At 43.4% G+C, this 20572-nt stretch overlaps 1 protein-coding gene across 4 annotated transcripts in view; it reads left to right on the forward strand.

Annotated features, from left to right (window-relative positions):
- The window catches only part of TENM2 (teneurin transmembrane protein 2), a 1384955-nt gene that overhangs the window by 1215958 nt on the left and 148425 nt on the right, over positions 1-20572 (forward strand). For 3 of the 4 annotated variants that reach the window (XM_049874280.1, XM_049874279.1, XM_049874281.1), the window contains 3 exons: positions 9667-9861; positions 16966-17166; positions 18884-19096. In XM_049874280.1, coding sequence (XP_049730237.1) covers positions 9667-9861; positions 16966-17166; positions 18884-19096 — 609 coding nt within the window. The remainder of the gene's footprint in view (positions 1-9666; positions 9862-16965; positions 17167-18883; positions 19097-20572) is intronic. The other variant, XM_049874278.1, reaches the window with a different exon arrangement.

Consider the following 20572-nt stretch of genomic DNA (forward strand, 5'->3'; position numbering starts at 1 on the left):
TATCTCTACAGGTATTTTAAATGAATTGAATTAATCATAGGCTTAAAAGTCTCTTGCGATCTTCGTTAACTTCCCTGGGTTTAATTAAAACATCTGTGCACTTTTAATTTATCGATTCATCCAACTCATATGTCATGTTTTTAACACACCCCAGCATGCTCTGCATCATTTTTAACCCGATTTCCACTTAACTAAAGCAATTAAATTCACCCCGGATTAATTAAAGCATCCATACTTTCGTGCTTAAGTCAGCATGTGCTTCTTTCCCCACATGACTCCTGAATGTCAGAGATTTGACACACCTGATGAGTTTTTTGTCCTTCTGGAAATTCTTCCCTAAATCGCTTTCTTGGTTATTAATGCACCATTTGACAGAGCTGGAATGAGGAATTTGGTGCACCTGAACTTTGGCCCTCTGAGCTGGGGACTCTGACCCTGCCTTTCAGAATTTGTCCTCCTGGTTCCTCTCTTCATGGGAGTCCTGCTGGATTTTGCCTCCAATGAGACTGTCTTGAGTATCTGAGTATTCTGGGCAGGAGGAGGAAGCCTGTCAGGTCACAGGTGATTACAGAGGTCAGACTGGCTGGTGATCTTCACATTTGTACTTTTGTAATTACCCCTTAGTTCTGCTTTGTAAGTTCCTTTTTCAATCTTCTCCCTACACAGTCAATCCTTGCTGCCCTGCCCATTTAATAAGGAAAACTGAGGTGCCCAGGAGGTTAACAGACTTTTCCCCTGGGCACACTGAGTCAGAGAACTATCCAACTGCTGACAAATTAGCCTCCTAAAAGCTAGTTTGAATTTCTGCTCCCACATCCTACCAATAGTGTTTGACAGAGTCTGAAGTCCTTGGGTGATACAAATTGTAAATACGTTCAGCTGCTAACCAGAAGATTGATCTGGGTGGAGGTTTGAGTCTATCCAGAAGTGCCTTAGAAGAGAGGCCTGGAGATCTACTTCCAATGATAAGCCATTGAAAACCCTATGGAACACACTTCTACTCTGATACCGTGGGGTTACCATGAGCCGAATCAACTCACCAGCAGCTGGTTTGTTGGTTTCCCCTCAGGCACAGCAGCATTGGATATTATCAGTCTTTTCGTTTCTTCCAGTCTGGTAAGCCAAGAATTATTTCTCATTATTTTAGCCTATACTCATTTAATTGTTAGTGAATTCTCTTTTTATACTTTTATTGGCAATCTGTATTATTTCCGTTTATGCCTTTGTCCAGGTTTTCTTTCATGGGCCTCTTTTTATTGATTTGCATATATTTTATTGATTTTGCATATAGAAACTTATTCTGTAATACGTATTTAAATATTTCCTCCCAGGGTTACTTGCCCCTTAATTTCGTTTATTGTATCCTTTGTCATATTTAAAAAAAAAAAATCTTATTTCCATCAAGTCAATGCCAACTCAGAGTAACCCTATAAGACACGATAGGACTGCCCCAGAGTTTCCAAGGCTGTAAATCTTTATGGACACAGACTGCCACGTCCTTCTCCTGTGGAGCAGCTGGTGGGTTCAAATCACTGACCTTTTGGTTAGCAGCCAAGCACCTTAACCTTTGCCATTTAAACTTTATGTAATCAAATCTGATCTTTTCTCTTTTCCTTCATTGTTTCTGGAATTTATGGGTTTTTTTTTTCTTTTTACATGCTTCCTTCCCCAAGAAAATAAAATCAGCCTTCAGTATTTTCTTCTAATACTTTTATGGTTTGTTTTTTGTTTAGATATTTAATCTGTGTGGAATTTATTTTTTTAGTACAGGTTGCAGTAGGGGTCAAAGTTTATTCTCCACCAACTGGATTGCCAGTTACAGAAATCTAACTATAATCAAACTCGCCTTTCCTAACACTGTTTTGCTCTGCACCAAACTAAGTCCACAGACTAGAAAGGCAATGGGGAAGTAGTTTTTGTTTCAAGGACAATTGAACTTTTTTTCACATGAGTCCAGACCCAAATATTACAACCGCATTGCTTCAAGGGATTAAGACTGCTTCTTTCTCCATTTCTTTTTCTTATCATCTAATCCAATCATGATGGCACAGTGGTTAAGAGCCTGGATGCTAACCAAAAGGTCAGCAGGTAGAATCCACCAGCTGCTCCTTGGAAACTCTATGGGGCATTTCTACTCTGTAGAAATGACTCAATGGCAACAGGTTTTAGCAAGCTAGTAATAATACCAGGCCTTCGAACTGGTTCGATCTGGTTCGACCCCCTGCTAAGAATTTGCATTTCTACCCCAGATATACTGAATCAGAATCTACAGTTTAACAAGATCCTCAGGTGATTCTTATGTACCCCAAGTGATTTTTATGTATGCATAAGGTACATAAGAATCACCTGGGGATCTTGTTAAACTGTAGATTGTGATTCAGTATATCTGGGGTGGAAATGCAAATTCTCAGCAGGGGGTCAGACTGGACCCATCCAGCTCGAAGCTCTGCATAATAGGTTGCTGGTATTGTTAGTTGCCTTATAGTCGGCTCCAACTAACGGGACCCTGTATGGCAAGCTTATGTATAACAGAGCAAAATGTCTTCTAGTCCTGCACTACTTTCATGGTCATTGCTTTGTTTGAATCCATTGTTGCAGTTCTTGAGTCAATGCATCTCACTGAGAGTTTCTCTCCTTTTCACTGACCCTCTGCTTTATCAAACATGATGTCTTTTTCTAGGGATCGGTCTTTCCAGATGATGTGTCCAAAGTAAGCGAGTCAAAGCGTCATCATCCTTACCCCTAAGAAACATTCCGGTTGCATTTCTTCTAAGACTTATTTGTTTGTTCTTCTGGCACTCCATGGTGTATTCAGTATTCTTCACCAATACCAATTCTTTCTATTTCTGTATCCAACTTTGACATGCAAATAGGTTATTTGTCAGTATTTATTGACTAACTGGGATGTAAGGCAATGAATTGTTAGTGCTGTTTGATAATTTACCTTGGCTACTAGATTCAAGTATTCTCAGATCTCTTTTCCAAAAGGGTTTTAGATCAAATTTCAAATAATTTCTAAAAGGCGTATTATTTAGAATTCTCCTCTGCACATCTAGTCCAGCCCAGAATTGATTTGTTAAGATATGGGCATTTTCCCTCTACTTTGATGCTTGCCCTCTTCAATAACCTTTTCTCCAGGCATTCTTTCTACTGCAAGCTCCAAGTCCACAAAACTTGTTTTCCTTAAAGCAGGAAATACAGGTGGTTTGTCCTGTCAGTTCCCACAGAGTAAATAACACTGACAATTCATCTCATTCCTTACAGAAAACTTTGAGGAAGAAAAAAAAAAAGCTCCGGCTTGATCATTAAAATGAGCTTCACACCATTTAGGTGAATCTAAATTGTGTCATTTTTTTTGTCATCAGCCTGTTAACTTGTCAGTCGTTAGTGGCAGCAGCAATTTATTTTTCTTCTGCAGGAGTCTTAGAGCTTCCATTTACTAGATTTAGTAAAACAGGAATAGTCACTTTGTATAAACATTTTAATTAATTTTAAATAGAAGCTTGAATGCACAATGTTCTGCTCCCATAAGCCTTAGAAAGAAGAGAGAGAGAGAGGAGGACATAAAACACCGCGTATGTGATTCATGACCAGTCAAGGCCTCCTCCTGCCTGCAGCCAGAGAAGACTGGATGGGAGAGAAGAAGATGATTCTAATCAGATAATCGAATCATCTGATAATCTTGTGGCCCTGGTGGTCGTGGTGGTAGCCCGTGTTAGGTGGGTGTGTGTGGGTGTGGTGTGTTTCAGACATACTGAATTTTTAATATTATTAGCCCTTGAAGTCAGAGTGGAGATTCAGTTTAAAATTTCATGAGGGAACATCTGCTAATTGACTTGTAGTGCCAGCTACTGCTTTGAGCCCTTTTACATGTTCTCATTTAACTCTCCCACCAGCTCTGAGTTGTCATTAGATGCCATCAAGTCAGTTCCAACTCATAGCAACCTATGTACAACAGAACGAAACACTGCCTGGTCTTGCGCCATCTTTACAATCATTGTTATGTTTGAGTCCATTGTTGCAGCCACTGTGTGAGTCCATCTCATTGAGGGAGGGTCTTCCTCTTTTTGACAAATCCTGTGCTTTACCAAACATGATGTCCGCCTCCAGGGACTCATCCATCCTGATAACACATCCAGGGTAAGTGACACGAAGTCTTGCCATCTTCGCTTCTAAGGAGCATTCTGGCTGTACTTCTTCCAAGACAGATTTATCCGTTCTTTTGGCAGTTCATGGTATATTCAATATTTTTTGCCAGTGCCATAATTCAAAGGTATCAATCCTTTTTTGATCTTCCTTATTCATTGTCCAGCTTTCATGTGCATATGAGGAGATTGAAAATACCAAAGCGTGAGTCAGGCACACCTTAGTCCTCAAAGTGATATCTTTGATTTTTAACACTCTTTAAAGAGGTCTTTTGCAGCAGATTTGCCCAATGCAATAGGTTGTTTGATTTTCGACTTCTGCTTCCATGGGTGTTGATTGTGTATCTAAGTAAAACGAAATCCTTGACAACTTCAGCCTTTTCACCGTTTATCATGGTGTTGCTCGCTGGTCCAGCTGTGAGAATTTTTGTTTTCTTCATGTTGAGGTGCAGTCCGTACTGAAGGCTGTAGTCTTTTGATCTTCCTCAGTAAATGCTTCAAGTCCTCCTCACAGCAAACAATGCTGTGTCATCTGCGTATCTCAGGTTGTTAAGGAGCCTTCCTCCAATCCTGTTGCCACATTCTTCTTTATACAGTCCAGCTCCTTGGATTTTGTTAAGCATACAGATGGAATAAATTTAGTGAAAGTATACAACCCTGATACACACCTTTCCTGGTTTTAAACCATGCTGTGTCCCCTTGTTCTATTCTAACAACTGCCTCTTGGCCTGTGTACAAGTTCTGCATGAGCACAATTAAGTGTTCTGGAATTCCCATCCTTCACAATGTTATCCATAATTTGTTATGATCCACACAGTTGAATGCCTTTGCATAGTCAATAAAACACAGGTAAACATCTTTCTGGTATTCTCTGTGTTCAGCCAAGATCCATCTGACACCAGCAATTATATCCCTTGTTCCATGTCCTCTTTTGGATCTGGCTTGAATTTCTGACAGTTTCTTGTCCATGTACTACTGCAACTGGGTTTTAATTATTTTCAACAAAGTTTTACTTGGGTGTGATATTAATGATATTGTTCAGTAATTTCTGTGTTCCACTGGATCACTTTTCTTTGGAATGGGACGTATATGGATCTCTTCCAGTCAGTTGGCCAGGTAGCTGTCTTCCAAATTTCTTGGCATAGACAGTCAAGTGCTTCTAGCATTGCATCCATTTGTTGAAACATCTCTATTGTTCTGCTGTCAGTTCCTGGAGCCTTGTTTTTTGCCGATGCCTTCAGTGCAGCTTGGACTTCTTTCTTTAGTACTGTCAAGTCTTAGTCATATGCTGCCTTCTAAAATGGTTGAACATAGACCAATTCCTTTTGGTACAGTGACTCTGTATTCTTTCCATCTTCTTTTGATCCTTCCTTTGTCATTCAGTTTTTTGGGAGACAGTTATAATTACCTCACATTTTGAAGGGAAAACTGAGTATCAGAGAAGTTCAGTAAGTTGGGGGCCAGGCTTTGAACCCAGCTCTTTCTAACTCCCAAACTCTTTCTCTTTCCTCTTGTACTCCGTATCACTTCTTAGTAGGGAGTAGAGAGAGAGTGGTTTTACCTGTGTTGTTGTTGCTAATTACCTTGAGTCTGCTCGGCTCATGGCGACCTTTATGTATAACAGAACGAAACGGTGCCTGGTCCTGCACCATCTTCACGATCACTAATCAGTATGTTTGAGTCCATTGTTGCAGCTATTGTGTCAACTCATCTCATTTAGGGTTTCCCTCATTTTCCTATCAGCTGTCATTAAAATAATACAAATTTGATGACAGTAAAAATATAAGAACTCATTGTGGTCGAGTCGATTCTGACCCATAGTGAACCTACAGGACAGAGTAGAACTGTCCCATAGGGTTTCCAAGGAGCAACTTCTGGATTCGAACCACTGACCTTTTGGTTATCAGCCATAGCTCTTAAGCACTGTGCCACCAGGGCCTCAAAAATATAAGAAAGTTTATTAATTCAGAACGTTCCTAATTCACACCTAGCTTCTGGGCTGAGGATCAGACTGGGCCTCATACATGTGATTTTCTGGATTGAGTTATGCATGAGAATGAATCAAGTACCACTGAGGGAAGGTGTTCACTGTGCAGGTCAGCCTGGTGGTCACTGATGAAGTTCACTTGGCATTTGTCTTCACTCTCTTTGCCTCAGTAACAAACGGATTACTCGAGAGCCTCACTCCTCTAACTAGCCTACCTTCCGCTTCTTTATGTGACATCAGTCCACCCCATCAAGCACCCTGCTTTCCAGTAAGCGACCATCACAGCATTTTGCATTTTTGACCACACTCCTGGGGAGCAGGCTGCAAACATATTGAAGGAAGTTTGCATTTGGAATGTGGAGAACTCCGTGACCTGACTACTTTCCATTTCTTTTCCCTGAGTAATTTAAGTAGGTCACATTTTAAATTCAATTTCCCAGGCACCTGGTTTAAAAAAAAAAATCCATTCTTACCTTCTGGTCAATCCTATTTTTTTCTACCACTTGGAGTTGATGCAAAAAAGAAACAGTGTTCAGTATGAGTAAAAAAAAAATCCTAACTATATTTTATTAATTAATAAAGACAGTAATTATTTGTTTCTTACTTCCTACCCTCTACCACGAGGCAATGGCAGTTCAGTGGTAGAATTCTCGCCTCCATGTGGGAGACCCAAATTAGATTCCCAGCCACTGCACCTCATACACAGCCACGACCTAATTGTCAGTGGAGTCTGGCATGTTCCTGTGACGCTGGACAGATTTCAGTAGAATGCCCAGACTAAGATGGAGTAGGAAGAAAGGCCTAGTGATCTACGTCTGAAAATCAGCGAGTGGAAACCCTGTGGATCACAGTGATCCAGTCTGTAACCCATCATGGAGATGGCACAGGACCAGGTAGCATTTCATTCCACTGTGCATGGAGTCACCATGAGTCAGGGGCCAACCTGATGGCAGCCAGCAACGACAATTCTCTACCACCTTTGGAAGGGGAGGGAGTCGTGTGTGCAATAGGAGCCAGGTGGTGACTGGTTTGGTTATGTAACTTTCTCTGCCACCCACCGCTGCTCAGCCACTGGATAACCCTCATTTCAGAATCAGTCCTTGGAGGCTCATCTGACTGCACATTGTACAGCCAAACTTCTCATTGTCTTCTTATTTCGGTGTGTAGGGTGGCCGTAGGGGGAGGAACGATGCTGATCCTAGTCTTCCCACCCAGTGGTACCTCTGATCAGAAATGACAGATACCTAGATCAGAAATGGCAAATAGGTTTTCCCTTGAATGCCAATCCTGCCTGCTTGGAGGTCTCAGCCTGGGCACTGCTTAAAGGTTTTGAGACTAGGCTCAGAGGTATGAGGTCTGTGATCAATTAATGATGTCTGCAGAGGTACACGGAAGGAGAATGGTAGATCAGGAGCATAAATGCACCACCCCTGACCTAGAGCTTAGCATGAGTCTCCTGAGGAACTGACATGAAACAAACTTATTCTGTCTTCCAAGTCCTGTCAAAACTTGAAGAAAGCAAATCAATGACTTCTCATACTGGTTCATATTGGTGCACGTACTGATTTGAATCTTGGGTCCCCTGGGTTCTAAGTTCTTTCTTGTAGCTTCTTTTAGAGAACCAACATCTGTAGCAACTCTGTATAGGTTCCTCTCCTTAGGCATCATAAGGGTAAGACTTCTACTAAGAACTGTTATCCCAATAGTTTTCACAACTATCCTGTTATAAAATATCTATACGTCAGTCATTGAGATGTTTTTATATTAGGTCAGTTTGCAATTAAGGTAAAACATGGACTTGCCTGGGCGGGTGGGGGAAGCATTGTGTATAAGGTCCACTCCAAAAACCATTCTTTCCACATCTTTTATAAATGACCATTTAGAGCTTACCCATAATTCCACCACTTGGGAATCAATCCCTGAATATCAGGAACGTAGGAGAAATACTCAATCAAGCCAACAATGATGAACAGAGCACTGGAAAGAAATCAACAATGATAAGCATAGTTCCAGTCCTTGAGAAGCTTCTGTATCTTTCAGAAATGAGAGATTCACAGAAGGAAAGAAAATTCCTGTAAAAATGAAATAGAAATATGACCAAAAATGGGGATTGATAAGGCAGAGTGTGGCAATTGATTAGGGTGGAGTGATATGATTAGATATGCAAAAGCTTTGTGGGATGAGGTGATCACTCAGGTTGTACCCGAATATTCCAAATCACTGGTAACAGCAGGGGTCAAGGCCCTGGTCACTTCTGAAGGTCTCTGAATGCCAGTTCTGCAGCCTGGAGCAATACCTGCATCTTAGGCCCAAATTAGAAGCCAGATTGGCATACATTTGAAATGTAGGTTCTTTACAAACTGATGCTGAAGTGAAAAGTCCAAAACATGGAGGTGTCCCCTAAAATCCACTCTTGATTAAGTCTGTTATCGCTGTTATTAGGTACCATCAAGTTGATTTTGACTCATAGTGACCCCCTAGGGTTTTCTCAACTGTAATCTTTACGGGAGCAGATGACTAGGTCCTTCTTCTGCAGATCCGCTGCGTGGGTTTAAACTGCCAACCTTTCAGTTAGCAGCCTAGTGCTTAGCCATTGTACCACCAGGGTTCCCCTGATGAGCTCTAAAAGGGGAAACTCCAGCCAAACCAGTGAAAACTATAGGTAATCTCACACCCAATAACCCTTACTGAATCTCAGCCTTCTTCCCATGAAAGTATTCAAGACGGTCCCAGCCGAGATGTGAACTAGTAAAGATTTCGTATCTTCAGCCTGTAATCTTCCTTCCTTTGTAATGGACATAAATTTATGAGGAGTCAATTAATCCTGAGGGTGTAATTTAATCAGCAAAATGGATCCTAACCCCCAGTACCAACAACAGTGATAAAAATAAAGAAGTTCATGTAGCTTAGTTAAGGGCACAGCTTTGTCCTTGGACCAACCCAATATTCGTTCAAGCTCCCCTTCTCATGAGCTTTGGACTCAGGGCAAGCGACTTCCCCAGTCTTAGCCTCATTTGTAAAATGGGGCTCATGATTCTAGCATCTGCCTGGTAGGATGATTGAATAAAGTGCACGTAAAGCATTCTATGCTGTGCCTGGCACATGCCAGTTGCCGTGGAGTCTATGTCAACTCATGGCAGCCCTCTGTGCTCTATAGGGTTTTCAAGGGCTGATTTTTTGAAAGTAGATTGCCAAGCCTTTCTTCTGAAGTGCCCGTGGGTGGACTAGAACCTCCAACCTTTCATTAGCAGCCAAGCATGTTAACTGCACCACCCAGGGATTTCTGTTGTAGCACATAATAAGTATTTAATTGGGGATAGCTGCTTCTGCTAATGCTATAAGTAGCATTTGTATTATAGTTGTTGATGCTGCTGTTGTTTATTTGAAGATGTCTGTGTGCCTCCCCGGCCAAAGTCCCCAGCTAGAATGTTAGAGGCAAAGCCAAAATGCCACGCAGGCTCTGCCTTGTTAGTCTGACGCAGCCCCTCAGGCACTGGCTCCTTGTGACCTGATGTCTCTCTTTGGTCTTCGCAGCCGCCTGCCCTGTCCTGTGCAGCGGGAATGGACAATACTCTAAAGGGACGTGCCAGTGCTACAGCGGCTGGAAAGGCGCGGAGTGCGACGTGCCCCTGAATCAGTGTATCGATCCTTCCTGCGGGGGCCACGGCTCCTGCATTGACGGGAACTGTGTCTGCTCCGCTGGCTACAAAGGCGAGCACTGTGAGGAAGGTAAGCCCTGCAGGGCCAGCTGGGCAGTGGGGGAGGCAAAAGCTAAAATCAAACCGTCAATGCTAACTCATAGTGACCCTATAGGACAGAGTAGAACTGCCCCATGGAGTTTCCAAGGCTGAAAATCTTTATGGAAGCAGACTGCCACATCCTTCTCCTGTGGAGCTGCCGGTAGGTTCTAACCGCTGACCTTTCAGTTAGCAGCCAAGCACTTTAGCCACTGCAGGAGGCGTTTATTTGCAGGGACCGATCCATGGCTTCATGTTTTACACAGGAAACTTCTATATTTTGCACAGAAAATTTCAAACCCCTCAGCCCTGATGGCTTCTTAAGTAGTATAACAGAAAAGGCCTGTAGAGATTGTTCTGGAAGGAATGTTTGGTTTCACCCTCCATTATGGAAACCAACTCTTTTTCTCTTTCTCCTTTGTTTTTCTCTTTAAGTTGCTTTCCCTGCCTTTTGGTCTTCTCATTTCCTCTCCTCCTCCCCTTCTTTCTTCTTTTTCCTCTTTTTCTCCCTTCACTTTGCCCTATTTTTCTTCCTCTTTGCTTTATCAAAAGTCCTCTGAATTAGGAATTGTTAAACCTATCTAGAGAAGATAGAAAACAACAATTCCCAACCTCCCTATCTCCTTCAAGCTGTTTGATACTCTTCCTGGTTATATAAGCTCTATATCAAAAAACAAACCCGTTGCTCTCGAGTCTATTCTGACTCATAGCAACCCTAAAGGACAGAGTAGTACTGCCCCGTAGGGTTTCCAATGAGCAGCTGGTGGATTCGAACTGCCGACCTCTTGGTTAGCAGATGAGCTCTTAACCACTGCGCCACCAGGGCTCTGAGACCTGTATATGCCTGTGTAAATATTTTAGCAAAAATTAATATCAGTAGAAAGCAGTCAGGCTGGAAAGACTATAGGTATCCATATCACTTAGAGACACAGTGTAGGGAAACTGCTCCTGGCTTCCTACAACCACAGTCAGATAGAGGAGGGTGGGGGTGCAGCCAGAGGGCTGGGGGTGCTTAGGAGCTCACTACAGGGGATCACAGTGGTCTGATCCACAGCCAATCAGGGTTTTGTTCCTTTGTGCATGGGGTCACCACAAGTCAGAGGTCAACTGGACAGCAGCTAACAACAACAAATAGCACGCATGTAAGTGGTATAAAGCACACATAGGTAAAATCCAGGGGATGGAAGAAACTGAATCCAGCCTTACTAAATACAGCCAGATATCAGACTTGGCAGTTAAGAGAGGGTGACATGGGGAGGGAGTGCAGGAGACAGAGAAGAAGAATACCTCTCTGGACGTGTTCCAAAACCAGCTGTAACTAGTCCTAGTTACTCTAGTTAGTTCTTGCAAAAGAGTAATTTGCTATACCTGGGTGTTGGGACCAGGTTGTGGTATCCATAGGGCAAGGGGAACTCAGCCAAAATTCTGTCAACCTTCCGCTCCCACATCTGTGCCCTTACAGAACATGATCTCTAGTTGTTCATTATTTCTTCCACCATACAAAGAATCAACCACAGTTGGTAGGAGGGGAGGAACCCAGGCACCCTCAGCCTGTCGCCCACCATCCAGTCTTTGAATTAATTAACTCCATCCCTGCCGTCCATCCAAGCACCTGCCACTAAGTCCATCTCACAGTGAAATGTCCCCATGTGACTCAAACAGCCCTTCTCTACCATGTTCCCAGTGGAGAAAGAAGTCTCAACCTGCCCAAAAAACTAAGGCAAAAAGCCCAGTGTGCTCTATGTGAGACAGCTCAAAGTGACCCCCCAGGATGTCTGAACAGAAACGAGCCTGTTGGAAGCCCTGTGCTAGTGTTCTCTCTCAGCTCCTCATGGCCAAACTGACCACAGGCTGGGTCCCTCCTACTGATGAGGTGGTACCTCCAGTTCTATACTGCACAGTAGATACTAGTGAATCCCTTTTCCCATCCTATTAGCTTATGGATCTCCGACCTGTGTAAAAAATAAGTGGTCACTACAGCCCTCACCACAAAAGAATGACAGGGGCTTATCCCTAGATGTACACACATATGCTTTCCTTGTGAAATCTCCTATTTCATAGTTTTTAGGGAGCCTCTGAGTGGAACAAACTGTTAACAGGCTTGCTGCTAACCGAAAGGTTGGAGGTTCAAGCCCACTCAAAGGCACAATATAATTTTATTGTGTCATATTCCTAGACACAATAAAAAGAAAGGCCTGGCAATCTACTTCTAAAAAATCAGCCATTGGCAACCCGATGGAGCACAGTTCTACTCTGACACAAATGGGGTCGCCATGAGTCAGAGCCAACTTAAGGGCAACTGGTTATAGTTTTTAGAACTATGACGACAAAGAGTCAGCTTCCATGACATTATTCTACTAAGATTTTTCAATGTATCAGTGGTGATGCCCTTAACGGGGCCCAGAAGTCTGACCTCCAGCTCTTCACTTGCTCAACTCTGTATATATTTTTCCTCCATTATGAAAGGTAACCTCCCTATGTCTGCATCATAAATCCAAGTTGGGAGTTGGTATGGAGGAAACACTGATTTAATAACCCTGCTTGAAAGGTTGACGTTCTTAAAGATAAATGGATTGCAGGAGGCAAAGCTGCTTTTGCTGAAAACATGGGAGAGGCCAATAATATGACAAGAAAGGTTAAAATGACCTTTTGCGTACATCATTGGGAGAGAGGAAAGTGCTAGAGCAATGGCATTGCCAGTCTGAGAGTTTTTTTCCCTCTAGTAAAGACGGTTCACATCAGTATGAGTGGAATTTTTAGTTGTTCCTCAACTCTTTTAGCATCCCCACCAGTCTTACTTAAATTTTCACAATGAATTAGCCATCCAGTAAAACAAGCACACCACGTGGATCACTATGAAAGGATGAAGCCTCCTCTATTGATTTCTTCTACCCAAAAAGAATGAACCGAAGTGATTCATAGGCTGTTTTCAAAATAAGAAATGGAATCAGAAAGTCTGGATCAGCAGTTTTTCTTCTATTTAGCTTTTTTATTTCTGATATTCATCATAGTCATCATGTTCAAACAATTTACCTGAAATGGCCAGGGCCACGAAATCAATAGTTGCCATCCTACATTTTTGCTGCATAAACATTGTTGTACTACTAACAAATTTGCACAAGAAAGTAAAAGGACCTATTTGCAAGGCTTCGTTCAATGATCTCTGGGGGAGTGGGAAGGTGATGAGAGAAGAATTGGCATATTAGTTTAAGTCAGCCATGTTTTCATGTCAGTTTCATGGCTGAGTCATTTTTCATGACATTTAACTTCATAAATGTAATTCATGGTTCTTCAGGGGTTTATAGTACATATTGTTTGTAAAACTCCTTGACCTCCTTTTTTATCCTTAGGGATAGAAATTGCATTCACAACCCTTTTTTGGCAAACCTACAGAGGGCCCAAGACTAAATGAGTTCTAATGATCTCAGCTGCCAGGGGGGCTGGCGTTTCAAGGCACATGGTACTTAGCTAGTAAAGGCCACTGTCCCCCTTTTAAGTATAACACCGTTTCTATTTATAAAGCTTCGTAAAATGCCATGGTCCCTCCTGCCTGCTAAAGACTCTAAGGAGGTGGCTGCAAGACCATCTCATGGAATTGGAACCAAATTTAAAATTCATAGCGAAACTGCGCCTCTTAAAGTCGGAATTTAGTTATTCCATCAGCTGCTATAATTATATGCCACTGAGGGCATATTTACTGGTATCACTGGCCAGAGAAAGGGGTAGCTCATATTTCTAGATACAATAAATGGTCCTTTTGATGACATTCTAGTAGTGGGCTAATAAATCTCGGTGGATTTTCCTCCTTCCTCCATACTATAATTCAGAATAGCAAAGAGAGCTAATTTATCTGGAAGAAAAATATAATTTTCTTTTTGGTATATTACTTTTTATTATTTCATCTTTTTAGGGAAAAACTTAAGATATATTTTTTGAAAGTTCCTTACTATTGGCATCTCGCCAGACATTTTAAATGGCTATTTATAGATGGAGAATCATTTTTGAGGCACGTAGCATACCAGATATTTCTGTCTATATTTTGATTTTGTGATATTAGAAATGGGGACAGAGTAAAAAACTAGAACTTCAGGATTTTCTCTTCTTAGAAGAATGTAAACATGACTGGTTCCGAATGAAAGTGTTCATGTTTTGCGGATCTTAAATTGCGTAGCATTCTTTCCAAAGGTAAAGTCGCTGTTAGCATGATTCTCCTTTCTTGTCAGTCCTTCCTAGGGAAGTGTGTTCCACTAACGACAGTTGCTCGGAGCAAAGTCTCAGCCTGTCATTCATTCTCCTACCAATTGTATATCGAACACCTACCATATTCCCTTCACTCTGCGAGGCGTGAGACACCGAAAGCATTGCACAGTCTCTTTGTAAATGTATGCCACGTGCTTGAACCTTTCGGTATTCACCGCCCTGAATACAACAAATCTGAGGGCATCAGAAAGCGTTTCTATCATCAGGAGCTACATTCCCCAAGACAACGAATTTTAACATTAAAGCGATTGTAACCACAACAAGTCACGTCATCATAAACATCCCAAGTAATAATAAAAGCACCTAAAAAATTTACCTTTCTGAGAGCGTTTTCCAGATTTATAAAAAAAGGGAAAAAAATCATCGACAGCTTCTGCTTTCCCATGGCTCAAACAGTTTTGAATTAAACTGTGTAAATAATATCTTTCTGAGAATATCTGAATGAGATCCTAAGAAATATCTCTTAACACTGGAAATTCGTATTTCCTGCCTCAAGGGAAATGTCATGGAATATTGTAACTTTTAATAAATCCATGTTCCTCCAGTCTGAAGTCCCCTAGGACTAGTTTGTGGCTTGGATAATCTAAATAATGTCACATTTCATCAGAGCCAATATATCATCAATTTTAAAACATGCCATTATTTTTGTGTACCATAAGAATGGAAAAAGACACTTAACATGGGGAGGGTGATAGGAGACACTACAAAAAGCTGGGACTCCAAGGGGTCACCACCTCTGTGTTAATGGTAAATAATTTGAAGACCAAAACATCTTCATGTGTCCATCTTGGCATTTGGCAGAGGGGAGAAAACAAAATCTTCTCTAAAAATTTGAACCACAAAATGGCATGCACACACACACAAGGAACTGAATTACATTATCAGTGTGATCCAAACAAAAAAAATCAAGAAAAGGAGTTGGAGTAGTCTCAGGCCTGCTGTGCTCCCTAGGTGATGGAAGAAGCAAATGCTTTAATCCAGGCCAACAAACCTCATTTCAGAACGGTGAAAATGGGGGAAATGTGTCTTTGTCCATCCAATGTGGTGATGAGACCTACACACGTCTCTGAGCTACCAGACAACATCCAAGCCCTCTACAGGAGCAGTGCTCCCTTTCAGACTCCACGTTTTGCAAAGCCCACTTCTCCAAGTGCCACGCCATAATTTCCTAGGAATACCTAAGGAAGTTGGTCTTCCTCTAATCATTGGACTGGATGGGTGTCCAAGGTTTGGGATCCCATTCTCATGCAAAAATTCCTCTCTTTCAAAACTGACCTGTTTCATCTCACTCTTCACTTTGAATGGATTCCAGAGTAGTAATCTTCAAGTTTGGAGTCCTTGGATGGTGCAAACAAACGATTAACACACTCAGCTGCTAGTCAAAAGGTTGGAAGTTCGAGCTCAACCAGAGGCACCTTGGAAAAAAGCCCTAGTGATCTACTTCTGAAAAGTCAGCCACTGAAAACTTTATAGAGCATAGTTCTACTCTAATATAATGGGGTCACTATGAATGACAACTGATTTTAACCTTCAAGTTACCCATTGGATGTGTATCCACTTTGATTGTTAAGATGGCCAAACAGACCACAAAACAGGCAGAAGCAACAATGACTGGAATGTGCCCATTAACCCATCCATTTGGCAGATGGCCATTTCCATGGCCAAAGACACTAGCCCATCCAGTTCACTCAAGATTACCTACATGAAGGATTACGTCTACGTCCAACTTTACTTCTATCCTTCACACTTACTAACTCCTTCAAGTAGGTGTGTGCTCCAAAAATAAAAACTAATTTTAGACTTAACCTTAAGTGAAACTTAATTAGGAAAGTGACTCATTTATGAGTTTCTTTTTAATCTTTTGTTACCTCTTGAAGTCAAGTATTAATGAAGTTAGAATGAGCCTCTACTTTTCTCTCTTACCGTGGGAGGTAATTGGGTTGGTGATACAAGTAAAGACATAACAGGTATTCATGTTCCAGTCTTAGAAACTCAGATATGGTTTAATCGAGGTACTAATATTTACAAGTTGCTGTTGTTAGGTGCTGTACCGTCAATTTCTACTCATAGGGACTCCATATGGCAGGATGGAACTGCCCCATAGGGTTATCCAGGCTGTAATCTTTGGGGAAAGGAGCCCTTGGGGCACAGCACTCAGCTGCTAACTGAAAGGTCTACAATTCGAACCCACCAGCAGCTCCATGGAAGAAAGATGTGGTAGTCTGCTTTGGTAAAGATTACAGCCTTGGAAACCCTCTGGGGAAGTTCTACTCTGTCTTATAGGGTAGCTATGAGTCAGAATTGACTCGATGGCAATGGGTTTTTAGTTTAATATTTATGGGAGCAGATCTCCAGTTCTTTCTCTCACAGAATTCTAAAGGTTGAAAGATACCTCTGTATCTACCCAGTACACCTCTATATCTGACACTTCCTAATTCTCCTTGGAAAATCCCTTCTTTTCTTCTTGCATTCTTTTCAAGTTTGAGATTCAGTATTTTGACAAATAAGCCTTTTACTTCTTTTAGGTGTTCTTCAAGGGACCATATATGTATGTATCACCTGGGCTATTCCATTCGCTCACACAACCAAAAAGCCAATTCCAACTCATAGTGACCCTATAGGACAGATTAGAACTGCCCCATGGTGTTTCCAAGGAGCGGCTGATGGATTTGAACAGCCAACCTTTTGGTTACCAGCCCTAGCTCTTAACCACTGAGCCACCAGGGCTCCAAGTGGATAGGAATTGGCAAACCACTGGTCTGTCCAGCAGTAAGCCTGTGTGTCATGGCCCAGGCCCCATGAGTGACCAATACCTTTTCCCATTTGTGTTTTCTAGTTGATTGCTTGGATCCTACCTGCTCCAGCCATGGAGTCTGTGTGAACGGAGAGTGCCTCTGCAGCCCTGGCTGGGGTGGTCTCAACTGTGAGCTGGCCAGGGTCCAGTGCCCAGACCAGTGCAGTGGGCATGGCACTTACCTCCCTGACACTGGCCTCTGCAGCTGCGATCCCAACTGGATGGGTCCCGACTGCTCCGTTGGTAAGCCAAGAGGTTTTCTCCTCACTTTTCCTAATACTCATCCCCTGTGTTCCTTCCATGAGCCCAGATGGATGGGGATCCACTCTTCACACTTAACTTGGGGTCAGGGGACTTTCGTCTACTTCATAATGCCTTTCTTACTATCTTCTCAGTCATGGAACCTGTGATCTTTGAGAACAAAAAAAATGTAGGTCCTTGTGTCTTGCTGGTTCCATCACCACAAATGCATGAAAGACTGGGAGTAATGCTTCCATTGGCATTATAGGGGTTCTTAGGTACAGTCCCTAAAGGTACTGAAAACAAAACAGAACAATTCAGTCCCCAACAAATGGGGGAAGAACGTCTGATAAAACCGAAAAGAGGCTCCCTCGGGGTGCTGTGCGAACGTGTTATAAAGCTCCACAATGCTCCAGTGACAGGAAAATAATGAAGTTGCGCTGTACACTTTATTTTCCTAAAATTAAGGGTGTGTTTCTTCCCTCCCAAGTGACCTTAAAATGGAACAGTTCAACAGTTCAAGCCAGCCCCAAACTTCCCGAGCCCAGTTCCATTCACACTGACAAGTGCCGATTCAGGCACGCGATCGTCATTCCGCCCCCTTCCTCTGGGTAGCGAGACAGCTGTCAGATTGCCATGGCAATCAGGAAGGGAAGTATATGTGAAGCTTTGCCTACAATGGGAAAGAAATGAATATTTCATCCCCAAAAAAGAAAAAAGAAGCAGTTCAGATGGGCTATTTTGTGATGTCTTCTCAGCCCACACAATTCCGGCTTCAACTCTAAATTGGTGGTCCAGGCAAAGCTCTAAGCAGGATGGGGGTGGTCCTAAATCCAAGTCCCAGTTGTGCTACAGACGTGCTGTGTGACTTTGTGTGAGTCACAAACCATCCTGGTCTGGTCCCCCTGCCCTGGCATGATGAGCCATGCCTCCCTCAGTGGACTGTTGTAAGCATGAGTGTCTGGCACGTGCTTGTCCTCGAGTGAGAGGTCTGGAACACCAGAGAGTGAATATCTGTCTGTCTGTCTCCTCCCCAAACCACAAAAGACTTTGAGCTCCTTTGAGAAAGAGGCTGTGTAAATGCAGCACTGTGATAGTGGTCATCATTGCCACCAAGGTGCCGATCTGGGCAGTGGGTGGGTCTTCAGTCATCACAGGGACAGAGCTGTGGGGTCCACAGCTGGCCTGCTGGCCTTTGGTCAGTTCAGGCTTTCAAGGGGCAAAAAACTCCCAGCTGGCCAGGCAGTTAGGATTCATAAGGCATCTTTTTGGGTGGGTTCCTCCCAGTTAGCCCTGCCAAACTGGATGGCCACCATCTGAGCTCCTCCTGGGATGGTCTTAAGCCCTAGAACAGTGGTTCTCAACACTCTTATGAGCTTCCAGAACAGCTGGAAGACTTGGTCAAACAAATTGCTGAGCCCCACCACCAGGTTTCTTAACATGGGTCCAAGCGGGACACAGAGCTTGCGTTCTAACAATTTCCCAGGCGAAGTTGGTGCTGCCAGTCCTGGGGCCACACTTTGAGAGCCACTGCTCCGCAAAAATGATGATGATGATGATGAATTCATACGCAGCCAGCGGAGAGACAAGCTTCCTGAGAGGACATAGCTGCCGGGCTGTGGGGCCTGCTCCAGGGGCCCAAGCCCTGAGTGTGGTCTGGCCTCCCTCGGAGAGTTTCGTCAGCTGCAGTGTTGAGCTATAATCATTGTTTTTCTTCCAGAAGTGTGCTCAGTAGACTGTGGCACTCACGGCGTCTGCATCGGGGGAGCCTGCCGCTGTGAAGAGGGCTGGACAGGCGCAGCGTGTGACCAGCGCGTGTGCCACCCCCGCTGCATTGAGCACGGGACCTGTAAAGATGGGAAATGTGAATGCCGAGAGGGCTGGAATGGTGAACACTGCACCATTGGTAGGCAAACGGCAGGCACCGAAACAGGCACATATTGCTTTATTTTCATAAATCGTAGATCGATAGTGATGGTCGTGCATTGCCACCGGCTGTTCCTTCAGGGACACAGTGCTCTCCAACATTCCTGCTGCCTCTCCAAATCTCCCAGGGGATAGGGCAGGAAAAGCCAGGTCCCTGGCTGTTTCCAAAAGGCTTTCCCTTCTTTCCAGAATTCCAGGTTGGGAGCAAAGGGACTTGACCAGATAATGTACATGTACGTATATGTGTATATATATATGTGTGTGTGTGTATATACATATATATATATACACACACATATATCTGAACGACTGGTCGGTCTTAGGGGGATGGAAATGCACATGCATGGGAAATGGTCAGGACCTGGAGGTTTTAAGCACCCCAAATTACTGTGGTCTGCAAATCCATTTTCAAAGACACTGCCAGCTGGCTGGCTCGTTGGATCCCTGCTTGCTGGCAACCACGCAAGCCCATTCATTTTAGATCAGCTTAGATGCAGGCAGGACTCCCAGCTTTCTTGGGTAGCTACATTCCACCGAAATGGGTTTGGCCATCCTCTTGCTGTCCCCAGGATTCCCCTTGGGCTCCTGTCCCTTCCCATCACCACCATCCCCACCCAATGGCCTCTCCTCTGGTCCCATCTCATGCTGTCTCAGCCAGCTCCCACCTCCCTATATCAGCTTCTTGACCAAGAATGTTGTTTAAAGAGCATTTTCTGTGTTAAGAAGTAATAGCTCTGAAGTTTGTTTTTCATTGTTTTTGTGGTGTGGGGTGGGACAGTATTTTATTGAATTGAAAGTACCAAATGAGCCCTTGAACTGAGGATGTGGGTACCCATACTTTTTGGGTCTCCACATCTCCCAGTTTGAATTATGAAGTTGCCAACCTACGCATCATTTTTTCTCCAGGTTTTGTTATAGTTTAAGTAGCACCAGCCTAAGGTTCACTTCGTGCCAAGCTGGCTTACCCAGTTGCCTACATAGAAACCCTTAGCATGGTTTCAAACCAAACCACTGACTTGCCTCATTGAAGTTGCCTTTGATTCCAGCCACGAAGCTGGGAGCCCTCCCCTCTGTCCTAGCCCCAAATCCCCAGCCATGGATCAACCACCTGGAGGGAGAGATGGGGGACCAGGAGCTTGCTCAGGGCCGGGCAAGAGCTGGGGAAGAAACAGGGTCAGGAGCTTGCCCAAGAGGTCAGACTCAGTTTCCCATGCTGTTCATTTTGATGGCTAAGCGGAGATAAAGCAGACTCTGCGTTAGATTCCCACATTCCATCTGATTGGGCATCCGAGGCGCAGTGTGTAAATTAGGGCCACAACCACAGCACTGGGACCCTGCCGGGACAGTCAGTGGCAGTGAATTGTTTTTGCAGTCTCTCGATGACACTCCAGATCCTTGCTCCCTATCCCCTGCCCTTGCAGCTGCTTTCATCTCCAGTTCCTTGCAGAGTCTGAGGGATAATTCAGGAGACTTTCAAGGGAGA

The sequence above is a fragment of the Elephas maximus genome, chromosome 2, assembly GCF_024166365.1.
Source record: "Elephas maximus indicus isolate mEleMax1 chromosome 2, mEleMax1 primary haplotype, whole genome shotgun sequence".
NCBI lineage: Eukaryota > Metazoa > Chordata > Mammalia > Proboscidea > Elephantidae > Elephas > Elephas maximus.